The 17,972-nt window shown below is 47.5% G+C and overlaps 1 protein-coding gene across 2 annotated transcripts in view; it reads right to left on the bottom strand.

The window, feature by feature from the left end:
• Positions 1-17,972, bottom strand: part of STEAP1 (STEAP family member 1) — a 134,602-nt gene that overhangs the window by 105,438 nt on the left and 11,192 nt on the right. For both annotated transcript variants that reach the window (XM_069648359.1, XM_069648361.1), the window contains exon 2: positions 2,891-3,073. In XM_069648359.1, the coding sequence (XP_069504460.1) occupies positions 2,891-2,917 (27 nt within the window). In that variant the 5' untranslated portion in view covers positions 2,918-3,073. The remainder of the gene's footprint in view (positions 1-2,890; positions 3,074-17,972) is intronic.

Genomic DNA, 17,972 nt, shown 5'->3' with positions numbered 1-17,972 from the left:
GGGACTAACCATTCACCTATTTTCCGCAGACTGAACACAATGGAAGGCAATAAATGAACATACCAGGAATCCACGCACAGAAAATTGAACGATTTGAATTAGACACAATAAACCGAAAAGGAATTGAACAAATACTATCACAAACATCCAACAGACCACCCTATTCATCTCCCTGGAAGGAAGCAATAACCTTGCTCCCAGATAGCAGCCAAAGCTCCTCCCCAATACATGTACCCCTTGTTTTTTATAACCCCTCCTCTCCCCAACTAACTGACTCTTCACTAAAATCCCCTACCACTTACACCACACACACACACACACACACACACACAAATCCACCCTTCACAGATGAATCGGGCCGTGACAAAGCTCTTTAGCTCTATCACAGCCCCCCTCCACAACAGCAGCATGGATGCAGATGAATTCCTTATGTCTTTCTTAAATGGGTTCTGCTGAGAGTCCATTAGATAATATAGCAGTGGATGGTTGTTTTCTCCCTAAACTAACAGTTTCTCCTTCTAGCAGACTACTTCAAAATGTTTTTTTGGATTAACCAACGATTGGATCTAGGCAATGTCTGCTTTATTTCCATGTTGGGTTTATCATGTTCATGTAGTCATGTACGGACTGGAAGTCAAAAACTGCTGAACATACACTTTTCCATGTCAATGACCTTTGTAGCCATGTGATGGAAGCGGTGTAGACCGGAACGTTCCAAATGGACATTGTGAAAGGATGCATGGAAGTCTTATGACAGGCGAGACTGGTAAGCCCCTTTGCCGAGAGCGTACAGAGGAAGTCATCACGTGATCCGTTCCATAGACACCTGCATCCAAGACGGCCTGTGATGAAGCGGTTTTAATGAGCTCAATGGGGTGAGAGGTACACTCTCCACTTCTGAGGCCCAACACTCCCAAATCTAGAAGGTTCTCATTCGTTTTTGACGGTGCTCTATACTGGTTGAGGTATAGAGGGCCATAGGAAGATTTATCCTTATGACTCTGGACGATTTTTTGTTTCGTCCTCCGTGTGAGGACTGAAGAGCAATAAAACTGTACTGGCTAAAGAAGTTATTTTTAAGATAACGCCATGGCCATGGTTTCATCCAAAAGCCGGCAAGGCTGACACTGACGCAGCAGCCATAGAACAAAAACCATGAAAGGCAATTTCCAACAGAACTCTTGCTTGCTGCTCCACCATAGACAACAGTAGAGAACAGTCTCTTTGTTAGTGGACCGGGTCATAGGAATTTGGGAGTGTGAACTCCTGTTCTGAAAGAGAAATACATTGCTTTTGACCCCTACAACAATCTTTTCATCCAATGGCATTTGCAAGCTGATCTCTTCTCAAGGTAATGATGTACCTGCTGAAAGGTTACTAGCTAAGCAAGTGAGCGGAGGATAGCACAGGGGCAACACGCTGGCCCTGGAAGCAAGACCATGCAGAGCAACAGAGGTTTGAATCCTAGATCCGTGCTTAGAAAGCTGGGCGTGTTATAAAAATAAAAAAAATATTAAAATAAGGAATTCACCTTAGCAACCGGAAACAAATCCCTCCAAAGGAAAACGTGTTTTTGATAAAATGTGCCAATTGAGCATTGTCCACATCTTCCAACTCGTTCAAGAGTACGTTTTTCACCACTTTGTGGAACTGTAAACATTCTGACACAGATGACTCAGCAATTCTGAAACGGGTCATGTTGGCGGGGGGCCGCACAGCTTTTCTCCAGGTAGCTATCTCCCCTTTTTACCAGTGGTCACATTAGATTAATTAGGATTGTCAGGTAAATCTCCTTAAATGGTGGGCTTACCGCTTTTCATCCACAGATTTCGTAGTTAAGGCCCAGGGCTGTAGAGGAGGAACCACAGAGGGAGAGAGCATCAACACAGATTTGCTCTGTAGAACATGAGCCGTGCCCGTGCCATGAGAAGCCAGCTCCTCGAAACTACTGCTCGCTGCAGTGTGTCCCTGATACAAGAGCCTGGAAACATCTTGTTGTGGGAAACAACCCCCTGCTAGAAACATTCATGTACTTATAGTTAGCGCCAATGACAGGGCTTCCAGAGCTTGCGAGAGCGCAATGTGGCATGTTGTTCAAAAGGTGACCTTTCTATGAGTGGACAGTGCTGCATTAATTCTCCACCCAGCGTATTTGATGAGCAGAATCTGATCAAGGAGCCCTTTTAAGAAAATATATGCTGTACTTGCTCCGCCATTTTCAGCACTTTATTTTGTATAAAAGGAAGACCGGGGCAGCCAGCCCAGCTGCACTGAGCCCAGACCCTACAGAAATAGGTTTATTCAAAGAACTACACATCATGCAAGCACAGTTTTCTGGAAGGTTGGCAACACACCTCACAGGTGGGAGAGACAAAAAGCGGAGTAGGGATTGTGGGTACTAGCGCTTGACATCAGGAGAGGGAGGGGCTAGTCGAAAATATTAAATAGCATATAGTAGCAAGAAAAACATGCAGGTGAGCTGGGACCCGGGATGCCTAAATGCTGTGGCCAGGGACACGATCGAGGAGGGGCTGGTGCGGTTCCCAACAGTCCCCTCTCTTGCATTAAGATCCTCTTTTGACAGTCTGCTAAATCTGCCTGTTTCTTTAGACGCACACGCGCCAATCCAAAGGTGCTGTAGAGGTACTTTACAAAAGAATCCAACGGTGCTGTAGAGGTACTTTACAAAACCACACGCATGCCTGCATGTGTGTTTCGCCCGTACGCTACAGACTTCATTTGAGAAGCACTTCAAAGTTGCGCCGTGTTCAACTAGCGCGAATGGCGCAGATTGGTGCACAGGTGCGCCATGTACAACTAGCGCGAATGGCGCAGATTGGTGTAGAACATTCTGTAACAACAAAGCACCGTATTTCATGATTCTACTCACCGATGACTCGATTTCTTTTTCTTCCATATTTTTTTCACTTGCAATTTTTTTTCAGTTCTTTGGCATCCTCGACTTTTAATTACGCAGCGTGCTTCTTTCTTGTCATTCCAGGGGTTGTCACTGCCACTGTTACACCCTGAATTTCAGGTTTTCTCCCACGAATCAGATAGCAACCAGAATCTCCTGCAAGCAAAGAAAACATCGTTTGACAATTGACAGCACAGCTGCGAAAGGCACTGCAGAAGGAAGCCACGTTCACATTCCGAGAAAAAGTGCATAACAATCAGAGTACACCGTTTTTCCAGTCACGGGAAGTACAGTCATTACCTCAAGAACCGCTCAGAGGGGAGAAGAATCAAAGCAGGCACGACAAGCATTGCTACACACCCAAATGCCGTGTCGGCACCCTTTTACGCAATTTCACAACACGACAGGAGTAATGAAGCACCTTTGCCCAGTTTACCTCACACAGCTATTTCTACCACTCCAGCTGAGGACGTGTTTTACTTTTCAAGCAGGTATTGTGGGTTGCCATTTTCATAGCTCTCAACCATTTGTCTTGCAAAGGCGGGTGAAATCACCCGATTTTGTTTTTGGCGGGTGAGAGGCCCATTGGAATGAATGGGCGTGCAGGAGGCTTGGGGGTGAGTCAGCCCTTTACAAGGCGGGTGACACCCGCCAAAAGCGTGTGAGTCGAGAGCTATGCATTTTCCTGCTATACATGGAACAGTTTGAACTTTCGAAAGCACACCAGCTGTATAACCCGATACACAGTAGTAGAGCGCTCGCGTTGACATCTGTGCAGAGCTTGCTAACGCAGGTTCGAATCCCGGCGGGGCCAAACTCATCCTTTCATCCTTTCGAGGTCGATAAATGAGCACGACACACCGTGGATAATAATGAGCAGCGCTCAGATACCCGAGGGTTCGTAGCGCTATATAAATGCCAAATTATTAAGGTGTCTGGGATGTAATCTCACCCGTATATATGCAAACATTGATAGTCCCTGGAAGTGCTTCAGTTCACAATTGATGTTACGAAACAAAGCCTCACGCGTGTTTTAATATAGTGTTTCTTCAATCATATATACAAGTAGCACATGTTAAATGTATTGCCCACCACAAAGTCATTGGCCTCTTGGCGTACTCATGGCATTTGGCAACGTCTTGTGTGTCTCTTACTTCACGTGTGTCGAGGATGGGAGAGGCAGGGCTGGGCTGGGGTGGGACTAGGGATGTGGATGAGCAGCTCAGTCTCACCTGACACCCTGCAAGAGATTACAGGAGCACCACAGGTTTTGGAAAAAATGTGGACAGGGATTGCAAAAGCAAATGTTCATGGCCTCTCACGCACCTAGCCCTGGTGCTCTGCAAATGGCCCCAGATCCCAGCTACTAGTTGATTTTACATGCATTTGGCATCTGTCACTGCACCACAAACAATCCATCAGGTGGTAGCACATGAACATGGGTGGAGGGGGGGCAGAGGGATGCACCGCTCTAAGTTGATATGCCCATGCTTACCACTACCCCCTCACTGCCCAGGCTGGACGATGAAGCTGGGATGGGTCGTGGAATGAGGGTGGGCGCTAGAGTGTTCAAATCAGATGGTAGTGTGGCAGAGGAGGCTGGGAGAGAGAAAAGGGGAACGCAGTGCTCTGGGGTGGTGAGATGGCAGTGCCTAATGTGGATGCGATGAAGTGCAGCACTTACCTTACAAAGTAGTTTGGCTAGGTTCACATAGATTGCACATGCCAATTGAACCCCCTACCTCCCAACTCCCGTTCATCCAATCCCACCCAAAAATTCAGGGAGCCTTCTCTCCCCCTCCGCACTGCCATCTTACACCATCGTCGCCGAGGAAGCCCCACCTGCCCGCTCATCATGGTGAGATGAGGGGCATCCCACTGACCACAGCCACCAGCCTCCAACAGTAAGTAGGAGAGCCCTACCCAACTGGAAGTTGAGCAGCTCCTTTCAGCTCGTTTGAGCCGATTTCACCGGCAACGTGCATCGGTCCCGTTGCCTGCCCTGCACAGCCAAGCGCGTCAAGGCCGCGACCTGCTTCTCGAGCCTCCAACCATTGCATCTTTTGAATTTGGCGCCACGTAGCACCTGATTGGGTGCGTGCCTGCATTTCAGCCCGCTGCCCGAACCGCAAGGCGGAAGCCGGCCATTAGGAGAAGGGCCAAGGAAAAGGGCCTGTCTGCGCCTGTCCGTGACGGACCGCAGAGAGCAGAGTGGCCCAGGAACCTGCCCTACCATCACCAGCCATCCCTCAGTCTGCACAGATGCCAGTAAGCTGCCCGCCCCTCTAGATGCATCTGGAAACAACATTCAGAGTGTTTCGCAATCCACCCCAATGAACACTGTAGACAGCGCCATACTTCTTAACTTGAGCCTGCTATTTATTCGTGATCTTGCCAACTCTGAATGGTCCCATAGCACTGACTTGCTCACTGTGAATGCCCTATTGCTGCCATAACCGGCTGCCACAAATGTAGCAGCCTCATTGACTCTTAAAGTGACCCTAGTTTAAGCTAGCTTTAAACCAACCTCCTCATTACCTCTACCTCCTATCTGTAGCCTCCAACCAGATTCTCGTTGTATAGCCGTCCGCATTCTGTATGTTTAAAATGTCTTAACCTGCTAATGAATGCTGCTACTTAGGCTGCCTAGACAAACAGGGTTAGACTACACCACCTTTGCATAGACATGTATTGAGACCTATGACCTGCTTTTACCTAAATACTGATGATGACAATTAGTACAGCGATCATCACTATTGCCACTGTGACTTTAGACTCTGCCTTTAACATAGGTAGCTGGCAGCTACTGTTGCCTCACTATACCTTTCACTTGCAAACAATTTGAAACCTCGACATATGCCATTTGTTGCTATCTACACCCTATTTTGCACAACCGAGTAAGCAATCACCTATGACTCGTGCTACCTAAGTGAATAAGTTGATTTAAGTGTCGCTTTTCTGTTAACCACTTGCATTGTTCCAACTTTACATGCCCAAGAATGTTAGCTTTCCTAACCACTATCATGTTCCCATTTTGCATAATGCCCCACTCCGTGCCATGCACAGGAGGACACTTTATCTCAGTCAATGAAGGCCTTGCTAGACTAGGATGCCAGCGTCACCAACCCATTCCCTACCCCCACCCCATTTCTACCATCCCTCCCCACATTCCCCCCCAGGAGTTTATACAATTTCGCTAGTACCAATGACACCAATCTAGGTGGTCCTACCGCTCCTAGCTACAACCCTACACCATCCACCCCTTGCAACAAAACCACCCATCAAACTATACCCTCCATGGGGATCACTAGACTTAATAGACTTAGAGCCAGAACCAGTTCCTACCACCAAGTACCATGACCCTCTGCAAACAAAGACACCGGTACCAAAATAACAGTCACTCCAACCAATAGACCACTCAAAGACTTTACCAAAAAACATACTAAACCATCCACAGACTCCAAAACCTTGACTCAGCCTCCTAACCTAGGAATCACACCCCCCATCGAGCCCTCCCCCACGATCAGAGGCGCACTCATCAATGCTCGATCTCTTGGTGCACATGCCATAGAAATCCATGACCTCATCGTGGATCAACAACTTGACATACTAGCAGTCACTGAAACATGGTTACACCCTGCCGCAGGCCCCCTTCTAGCCATTGCCTTTCCCTCAGGGTACAGTATCCTTAGAACAGATAGGAACAACCTCCAAGGAGGTGGAGTTGCCCTAATAGCCAGATCCTCGCTGCAATTCAGAGAGTGCCCATTGGAACAAGTTCAGGGCTATGAACCTTACTAGTCAAATTCTCCCCCAACCTCAAAACCACTACCAATTTCGTAATAGTATACAGGTCACCCAACAAAACCAGTCACCCAAACTTAGACATCCCTTTACTGGTTACGCCCTTCATCAAACCCAACACTAAATGAATTATCTTAGGGGATATCAATCTAGGGTACAGCGACCCCCTTGACACGGACGCTGCCTCCTTTCACTCAGCTATGTCAGATATGAACTTCACCCAGCTGATAAATGAACCAACTCGTTCCAAAGGCAGAACGCTAGACTGGATCCTCTCCCTCAACTCTCAAGTCACCATAGAGTCCATCCTCCCCGTAGAATGGTCAGACCACTTCAGCATCACCTTCACCTTGGACTACAAAAATACCGACCCCACCAGCCCTAAAGCACCAGACACCTTTGAAGCCAGAAATATAAAAAAAACTCACAGTAGACAACCTTTGCCCCATTGTGCACCTGGCCCTAGCCAATGTCACTTCCAATACCAACAATCCCGATTACTTAGTAGACTGCTAGCAACAAAGTCTCACCCGCACTATTGACGCACTCGCACCTATCACCACCAGAATTCGGAAACCTGAAACGCTCCTGCTTCTGGTTTGATGAAGAACTAGTCTCCCTTAGACGTAATAAAAGATCACTTGGACATCTACATAGGAAAACCAACACTAATGAATCAGCAAAGGCATTTATAATAGCTAACAAAAAATATAAATCAGCTATTATCTCTCATAAAGCCAAGGGTCTTAACAAGCACATAACCAATGCTAACTCTGACAGTAAAGAATTGTTCTCCATTCGCAGAGAGCTTGAGAACCCATGCCACGTGACAGTACCCCATAATTCCAGCAAAACCTGGTGCACCACAATACAAGACGCACTAGCCTCTAAAATTTTGTTGCAACAAAAGAAAATCAACAGTAAAAAAATGCTCCTTGCTGAAAAAACACTTCCTACTATAGGCTCAAACATTCCCATCACTCCCACAGGCACCCCCTTTCAATTCACCCCAGTCACCAACAAAGAAGTACTAGACACCATAATGAAACTCAAAGCCTCCAACTGCAAAAAAGACCAATTCCCCTCCCATCTAGTCGAACTCTGCGCCCATGCCCTATCACCAGTCATAACGGAATTCGTCAACATTTCCTTTAGCTCTAACTTAGTCCCCACTAGCATTAAAAAAGCTTGGGTAACACCCCTCCTCAAAAAACCAACCCTGGACCCCTCATTCCCTACCAATTACCGACCCATAACCACCGTCCCATTTCTCCTGAAAATCATTGACAAAATAGCATACTCCCAAATTCAAAATCATTTACAACACCATCAACTACTAGGAGACCGACAATCAGGGTTCTGCCCCAATCATAAAACGGAAACAGCCCTACTCGACCTGAAGATCCAAATGGATGCCACCAGAGAATCAGGTAAACTCTGCCTACTAATGCTCCTCGACCTTTCTGCGGACTTTGACCTGGTTGACCATGACAAACTCTGTGCTACACTAAACAACAACTTTAACCTATCCAACCAGGCCACAGATTGTATTAAATCTTTTCTCGCAAATAGTACCTCAAGAGTCGCCATTGGTAACGAAGCAGCAGATCCCATACCAGTCCCATTAGGCGTTCCTCAAGGCTCTTGCCTCTCCCCCACCTTGTACAATGCCTACACCAAGCTGCTCTTCGCAACACTGGATGCCATGGGTGTCATCTACACCAACTTCGCAGATGACACTCAAATCCTTATCCCTCTAACAGGAAACCATGAGCAAAACTCCATACTTATCAATAAGATCTACTCAATAATCCAAAACTGGATGGCCAACAACAGTCTATGTCTCAATGATGACAAAACAGAGCTACTCATACTAGGATCATCTTCCAAGATAGCATCCCTACAGCCTGTTTACTCAGAATTCTGCATTGATGGCACCACACTCCCCATTCTAAAACAAGTGAAGACACTTGGGGTTTACCTCAACGTGACACTTACCATGTCCAAACAAGTAAACACTCTAGCATCCTCTACCTCCTACACAGCCAAACCCATCTCTCAGTCACAAATTCCTGACACCAGAAAACTGCATTACACTAGCAAGAGCACTCATACTATCCAAACTTGACTATTGTAACGTCCTGTTCCTAGGCACCTCCAACACCAACCTTTCCAAACTCCAACTCATGCAGAATAAAGCCCTCCGAGCTGCATTAGGCATAAAAAAATCTGATCATATCTCCAATATTAGGAGACAAAATCACTGGCTCCCCATCAAAGCCAGAATACTATTCAAAACCCTCAGAATTTCCCATAAGTGCATTGCCAATAAAGCCCCTAAATACCTCCTCAACACAGTCAGCAAGAAAACCCATACTAGACTCCTCAGATCTAACTACAGGGAAAACCTTGATATTCCACGATATAAAAGAGAAAAAGCAGGCGGTAGCAGCTTCAAAGTACTCGCTCCCAGGCACTGGAATGCCTTACCTACTAATATCAAGAATGAAACATCCTTCCCTCATTTTAAAAAACGACTTAAAACGTGGTTATTCAACCAGTTTTAGTCGCTCCCAAGTACATCTTAAGGCCTACTCCGCACATCCACTGTATATAAATGTTTTACCAGTGTATATAATGTAAGAAATGTAAATTGTATCTTTTGTCCGAGTGCTGTGCTCATCACCAAGATTGTATCTTGCTCATGTCTGTAACTACGCCGTGATACCTCAGGGTCTGGGCCTATAATAAATGTAATAAATAAATACATAAATAAAGAACAGACAGTGAAGTATTCTAAAATCGATACGTGTTCAAAAGCATTAGATCAATTTTAAACAACGTGGTTTCCAGCTTTACGCTGGAGCCCACTACAATATGATACATGTCACATTAGACAAAAACGAAATTTTACGTGCCTATATGAATCTTTCTATAAGTCCACAAAGGCATCCACATATAATCATAACACTCTCTATATAACTATGCTATATTCTAGTTGAGATTATACCTACTGACCTTCCTGCTCAGAATTGTTTTCTTTCCTGAACATCACTAAGGTCTACACAATGACAATATGGTTAAACATTTGATTTTTTCCAGCATCAAGACAGCACCAGAGAATAATGACACCAATAAACAAAATATAGTTATGCACCAACACCCCTGTGCAGGTGTGAGATAGCAAATATATTAACCATGCAGAAGCCACTTATCCTATAGGCAAGGACCACATAACATAGGGTTATGTGTTAAGCCATTTACATGCAAACAGTGGCTTGTTTACATTCACAAATAATGTCCTCCTGATATACGTTCTATTCTGAACCCAAATGTATCCTATATTTCCTTCATGTGTTGGCACAGCTTTCGATAGACATATAAATGTGACTCTCAATAAACTAGGATTTGCTCATTCAGGTGTCAATATGTATGTGAGTGTGTGTATGGCTTCGCTTGCGCATAATGGATTTCTATCTATTCAGAAACATGCACCGTTTAAAAGGGGCCTACCTGTAAGGCTTTCAGTCTCTTATATTTTGGGGCAGGAGATGTACTATTCTCCAGTAACACAATAAGTTTAAAACGCTCTGTTCCCTCCCTCACTAGACCTGACTCTCCTTAAGCATTGACAGACAGGCGAATGCAGAAGATGGCACAATTCTTAATGAAAAGAATGTATTTCTTCAGCATGCATTTTGTCGCACATACATCCAGACTATACTAGGGCCTAGACTGACTGCATCAAAGCATGATATTATCCCTGGCAATAGTGCTAGCTTTGCAATATCACCCGCTGTAACACATCATCAGCTTCGGCCACTAATTACCTTTGCGAATAATACTTAGCTTTACAAAGGTAATCTCACTTTAAAGTGGAAGCCATAAGGTTTTCCGTTTTCCATTTTGTTTTTCATTGCAAAGTGGAATGGGCCTAAAAGACCTATCTGTCACTTTGCATTCAGTATATAAATGAGGAAACACAAGGCATTAGGACATTAGCATCTGTGCTCCTAATTTTGAATTGCACCACCTTTGCATTCCCAGTGACTCCTCCCTTTCTATCTCTCTGTCCTACGTGTATGGCATTATATTACCTCTAACTCCACCCCTGGCTTATCAGAGATATGGTTTGGTCTCCACATGAGCAAAAGGTGGGGCTGCTACTTTTTCTAAAGAGAAGCTAATTTTGTTTTTATACTCTAACCTCTGAGTCATTGGTTCTACCTTGACAAAACACAGATGTTTAGCTTCTACACGCAGAGGTAAACAGTTTGATTTGTGGAAGTATTGACATGTTTTAATGTAATTCTTAAAATGGGGACACAATTCCATTTCAACATTCTGACAGAGATTGAGAATGCTCAAATTAGTCTGAGCTTTACTGATGATTCAAAGCTTAATCAAAAGCTCATATCAATCTGAGCTTTCCTGAAGATGCAAGGCGTAATCAATTGTTTGCACATTTTAATACATTATACTGTTCATTTAAATGCATTGTGGTTTCTCTGGTATGCACGTACAGCAGTTCTCCTTAAGAGGGCAGAAAGACATATTGGGCCTCATTACGAGTCGGCCGTGTCGGAATCTGGTGATTCTGTGACGATAGTTACTCCACTTCTGCGACCGCAAGGTTGCGAAAAGAAGGGCCGATCACGGCACTTGGGTCGTGCGCAACACACCGAGGCGGAAACGGAGTCACCGCTGGCATGTAAACATCCACGCACATGGACTTTATGCCACAGAAAACGGTGCTAAACCCGTGTCCGCCCCCGCTGACACGGGAACACCGGAAGCAGAAACACCAACACCGGAAGCGGAAACAGCATGACCGCGGGAAAAAAACAGAAACAGAGAGGCAGCAATTATATAAAGCACAATCCACTGCCATCCTCAGACACCACAAGTCAGATTACCTCCCTGAGACTGACAACTCATCGAATGGCATCCAGGATACCAGCACGCAGACAACGAAAGCCGCGCCTTAGTGAGACTGAGCTCACAGTTCAGGTGGACCACATTGTTGAGCATGCGGAAATGCTCTTTAGTGCAGATCAGCGGCGCGCTACTCAGCAATGGCGCAAGGAGGTGTGGGCGGAGGCAGCACGCAAGTGCACAGCGGTCGGTGTGAGCACACGCTCTGTGAAGGACTGCCATAAGAGGTGGGATGACTTCAGGCTCCGGGTGCGCAACCTCATGACTGCACACCACCAACACAGCACTGGCATTGGTGGAGGCCCTTCATCCCCTCTCGAGCTGCAACCATGGGAGGAGCATTGCAGCAGTGTCATACACCTCGAAGGCATCCACGGAATAGGAGAGGCAGAGGCAGGAGTGAGCCCACCTGCACATGCTGGTAAGTGCACATAGTACAAAGCCATAAGTGTGAATGGGAGTGATCCAATGGACCCACTCAAAATGCCCCCCTCCAACAGGGCAGGAGTGACCCAATGGACCCACTCACAATGCCCCCCCAACAGGGCAGGAGTGACCCAATGGACCCACTCACAATGCCCCCCACCCCCAACAGGGCAGGAGTGACCCATGGATCCACTCACAATGCCCCCCCTCCCAACAGGGCAGGAGTGACCCAATGGACCCACTCACAATGCCCCCCCCAACGGGGCAGGAGTGACCCAATGGACCCACTCACAATGCCCCCCCCAACATGGCAGGAGTGACCCAATGGACCCACTCACAATGCCCCCCCCCCCAACCGGGCAGGAGTGACCCAATGGACCCACTGACTGGCCAGATGACAAGTAACACATCCTCAAAGCATGAACCCTGGAAATGCACACAGTGCGTGCCTGACTGGAAGCAGACACACACACACCTGAGTGCATCAATAGTCACAAGTATGTACATGCAAGTGGTCTTGGATTATCATGTTGGATGCATGTGATGGACACATCTAGTAACATCACACAACTAACAGCATGCCCTCTGTATCCCCACAGTCGAGACAAGTGACAGCAACGGCCAAGAGGCAACGCAGCGGCCACCTGCAGGCGCCCAACTCAGCACTTCTGCGCAGGAGGATGCTGCTAGCTGCTCCAGCACACAAGCACCGGCTGCATCAGGCACACTAGCTACATCAGGCACACCGGATACATCAGGCACACTGGCATACGCCACCATCCCTATGCAGGCACCCACCCTAGCCACGGTGATGATTCGCAGCCCATCTGCACAGCTGAGGAGGCTGCATCAAGTGATGGAAGTGCCCCGGCCATGCAGGCCGAAGCAGTACAACAGGGTGAGGGGGACAACATGGATGAGGTGTCACCCATCCATGGCCTACAGTTCAGCCCCCAAGAACTGCACAGCCCCATGTGCTCCCCAACTCCCTCCATGGCTGAGCTCAGTACACGCTTGCAGCACTTTGAGCAACAACAGGCCACCCTGATGCAGCTGGTGGAAAGTCAGCTGGAGGAGGCCAGGCTGCCTGTCTATTCAGTGAATGGGCGGGGGTGATGCATGTGCAGTCGCAGCAGCCCACTCACGTAGCTCATTGCCCTGGTCACACACACACACCCCACTTACACAGGTCCGGAGCATTGGCAGCTGTACTCACCCAATAGCCATGTGCTTTGTCCAGCATAGCGTTCCATGTACCGTGGCAATGTTGCATTCCGCAGTACCTTTGAGTCATGGGTTGAGCCCGGGAAACATGCACAGCAATGTGTAATCACTTGCGTCGCATCACATACCATCTGTACATTCAGTGAGTGGTACTTTTTCCTATTGCGGAACACCATTTCAATTGCACGTGGTACTGTCAGCTCAATGTGGGTGTAGTCGACTGCACCTATGCAATTTGGCATGTCTGCTATGGCATGGAAGGCCAACTTGGTGGCAATCACCTGGGGGAGGGTACGGGGTAGGGCACGGGGTAGGGCAATCTGTTCAGACACATGGCGCAACAGGGCATCCAGTACCTGAACCAGGATTATTGAGAAACAGGGTTGTGATAGGCCATGCAGCTCACCGACTGTGTGTTGCTAGGTACCGGTGCCAAGGAAGTGCAGTACAGACACAACCTTCTGGAGGGTGGGGGTGGGGGTGACGGTGGGGGTGTCTATGTGGCTGCTGATGTCGTCCTCTATCAGGCCAGTGATGTACAGGATTGTTGGACGGTCCAGCCGGTATAATGTGTGGATCTGTCCTGGGGTGAGGCTCCAGGGTGAGGCCTGATGCGTGGTATTGCAAGCTGCCTGCGGGGTGTTGCCGGCTGGACAATGGGGTTTGCCATGGGTACAGGCTTAGCTGGTTGCTGCCTGCGTCTCCTACGCCTCCGCCTCCTCCTCCTCCTCCTCTGCAACATTACTGCCATCATGTGCAGTCCTGCCTGTTGGTTGAGTAGGCCCAGTCCCAATGCTACTAGAGCTGCTGCCTGATGGTTCTGTTTTGAGTTGGGCTGGGTGTGGCCCTTTTGTACGCACCCAGTGGCCTGCTGGGTCCAGCTGGGCTGATTTGGTGCACCTGTGGCCTGATTCAGGACACCAGGCACAGTTTAACGTCATGTTCGCTGTGGTGGCGGTACCGCCACTGTGATCACGGTTTTACCGCCATTTTGTTGTCGGTGTTTCCATGTCCACACTAGTTGTGATGCTCGCGGTGTTTCGTATTGCCGGCAACGGAGGAGTTTCCGTGCAGGCGGAGTTTACCGGAGCTTTAACTCTGCGGTGGCGGTTGGAGGTGGTGCTATTTCCGGGTTCGCAGGTCATGATTAGGAGGACGCGGAAACAGTGCCGGTATGGTTATACCGGCTGCGTTCATTCTGGACCGGAGCATTTGTAATGAGGCCCATATTGTCTAACAATTCTTTCTCCAAGTCACCAATATCCACAGTAAAATGGCTTGGTTGTGCATATCTTCTTTTACCCTTAACCTTAACTGATCCAGGCAGCGGCCATGCATCTGAGTGCCTGTGTCCTTCTTTGCTGACCTATTTATAGGATCCAGATTATGAGCTGCTATAAAATAAAGCATGTGATATCTCTTTGAAGCAAGGCCTGGTGCCATTAATGCATACCTGAAGACGATTTACAGAGTTTTCATGCTTTGAAAGCCTGTCTTGAATGAATTAGAATAATCCTGAGGTGGTCTTTAAAATCTATTTAGCCTGACCATAACATGTAATTATTTTCTTTCCCGTTCCCAATGGATATGATGCCCATAACCCTTCATGTATTCCTATACGTGAGAATAGAAACGTACAATGCAATGTGATTCAGCTCTTTCACTCCAGCTGTTTTGGGATTCATTGCTTCATTTATAATTGCAGACCTATTTTTTCATGTACATCACACATCAAAGAGAATGTAATCATGTGCTTTTTAAATTGTTGCAACCTCCACTTTTGTGCTATTTAAGTGCCTTTGTGCAAAGACAAATCTAGGTGTGCTTTTAAAATTGTTGCAACCTCCACTATTTTAATGCTTTTGTGCAAAATCCAATTTAGGTGTGCTTTTTAAATTGTTGCAGCCTCCACTTTTTTGCTATTTTAGTGTTTTGTGCAAAGCCAAATCTAGGTGTGCAATGTTTTAACTATCCACTACCTTCGGCTGCTAAGCCGCCTGGCGAGCTGGCTCGTGCCTGTGCAGTATCTACTCCTGTCCAACTCCGCTCTCTACCTCCCTCTATGGGTCTCTCCATATCTTATATCTACTCTAACTGATATGCTATCACCTATCCACCCTCTCTCACTAAGTCTGGAAGGAAAGAGTTCCCAAAACATCTCCTTTCTTATACTGGATCACCTATCGCAGAGATCTATGCCAGTGCCACGTCCAGACATATTGCCACTGACATGCTCTTTTCTGTCCCCTCTCCTGACCTATGGACTCTGCATCTGATTTCCATGCTCTCCCCTTCTTCTTCCTCACCCATTAGTGGTAGCACTTGATGGGCAGTTCTCTGGAATGGCTTCTAATCCTGGAGGTGCATCATTAAGGTCTATCACAATGGCACTATCATGGCCCAACGTCCTCAACCCAATCTCCTCCTTTTTGACTGGCACCTGCCATCTCTCATCAACTTCCTTCCTGCTCCTGCTACTCTTCCTTCCTTCCAGCACCTCCTTTAGCCACCCCCAATGGGTGTACAACCCCCTTCAACCTACTCGGAAAACCTTTAAAGGTGGTGACCGGCTTCACATTGCCACTGTTAATGCACGTTCTTCTATCAAACAGTCTTCCAACATCTGCTTCCTCCTTGAAGACTTTGATCTCGACATCCTCGCTCTCACAAAGACGTGGTTCAATGTCATCTCAGTCACTGCTTTTGACTCCCTGATGGCTACAAGATAATCTCAAAGCCTCATCCCAACCGCACTGGCAGTGGTGTAGCCTTGATATTACCTGAGTGGCTCCCTCCTAATCTCATACCCACCCAGCCCTACTCCTCCTTTGAAAGCCTGGTCTGCAAGCTTGGCATCTCCCCCACTTCCTCTTTGATCATTGCTACTATCTATAGGCTCCCGGGCCCCAGCTCCTCTTTTCTTTCAGAATGGGCCGATTTCTCCTCCTCTATCCTGATCTCCATCTCATTATCCTCCTTCTGGGTGACTTCAACATCCACTTAGACTCCTCAATCACAGCCTCCACTCTCTTCCGTGACCTCTGCACCTCTCTTTCCCTCTCTATTCTCCTCTCCACCCCTACCATCTCGGCTGGACACTCAATGCCTTCATCCATTCTGATCTCCTGCTCTCTACCCCACTCTCCAACCCGCTATCCTGGTCTGACCACACTTTCCTTTCCTCCCACCTGGGACCTCTCGGCCCCCTGACCAAACCACTCCCAGCTCTGCCAGCCTAGTTTGTGGACATCCATCCAATGAAGTGAGTGTCAGTTACTGGTTTTGCTTTCACCTTCACCCCCCTCCTCCGACCTCCGATTCAACTACTGACTCTGCTCTCAACAAATTGACTCTCACTATCACTCACACTCTTGATATTCTTGCCCCTGTCATGAGGATCTGCCGGAAACCTGCCTCCAAGCGAAACACTTAGTATGACCCTGATCTAGCAGCCCTGAAATGCAAGTGCAGAGCTGCTGAATGGAAGTGGCAGACCTCGAGTTTATCCTCTGATAAACTGTCCTGTCCCCTTCTCCAAAGACAATTTGTCTCTCCATTTGCTCCAAGTAGAGGGCTCACTTCCAGAACCGCATCTCTGGAGCTTCTAACAACACGGTTGAACTCTGAAATCTGCAAGGAACTAGCCAATCCATCTTTAGTCTCCATCTCACCTCTTCCTTCCCAGGCCCTCTTCACTGCACTAGCCACCCACTTCACTGCTAAAACTCAGGACTCTCGTCCTACCCTTACCTTATCCCTCCGCTCCCCCCATCCTCCTACCACCTTTAGCCCCTCCTCCTCCCTCATCCACTCTTTCCTCCTTTTCTCCTATCACACCGGACGAGAACTCTAGAGTTGTCCGCTCTATGACGGTCTCTTCCAAACAGGTCTCCCCCTGTTCTTCTAGAACTATTAAGGACAATAGCAGCTCACTTTCCACTACACTCACAGACTTCTGCAATCACTCTCTTGCCACTTGGTCTTTCCCGTATTTCCTCAAGCACTCTCTTGTGTGCCCGCTCCTGAAAAAGCCCTCGACCGACCCCTCATGTCCAGCTAACTACTGCCCCATCTCTCTCACTCCCTTCCTTGGGAAACTTCTGGAGAAGTTGGTCTTCCCACAACTGACCGAGTATACTGAGCTTGTTGGTTGCCTGCATAACCATCATTCTGGATTCCGAGCATCCAGAGGCACAGAAACTGCTCTCCTGAACACCCGTGAAGAATTGCTTGTATCCATCAACTCCAACTCACCTACTGTTCTCATTCTACTCGATCTCTCCTCTGCGTTTCACACGGTTTAACACCCCATTGTCATAAAACTGCTCCATGATATCCTTGGTATCTCGAAGCGGGCACTGGACTGGCTGACCTTCCTTCTCCCTAACCGTCCTTCCAGGTTATCCTGGGTGCTTTCTCATCACCCACCTCTATCTCCACCTGTGGCTTTCTCCACTATCCTTTTGCCCTGGCTCTTTAACATTTATCTTGCCCCTCTTGCTCACCTCATCTCCACTTTTTCACAACACTTCCAGTGTTATAGTGTTATGCAGATGACACCCAACTCGTCTTCAGACTACCATCTGCATCTCTTCTGACCTCTTCTGTCATTCCTGACTGCCTGTCCGTTATCCTGTCTTGGTGTACCTCCAATGACCTATGTCTC

This window comes from Ambystoma mexicanum, chromosome 2q (genome assembly GCF_040938575.1).
Source record: "Ambystoma mexicanum isolate Mex_15411 chromosome 2q, UKY_AmexF1_1, whole genome shotgun sequence".
NCBI lineage: Eukaryota > Metazoa > Chordata > Amphibia > Caudata > Ambystomatidae > Ambystoma > Ambystoma mexicanum.
This window is presented reverse-complemented; position numbering and strand designations above follow the sequence as displayed.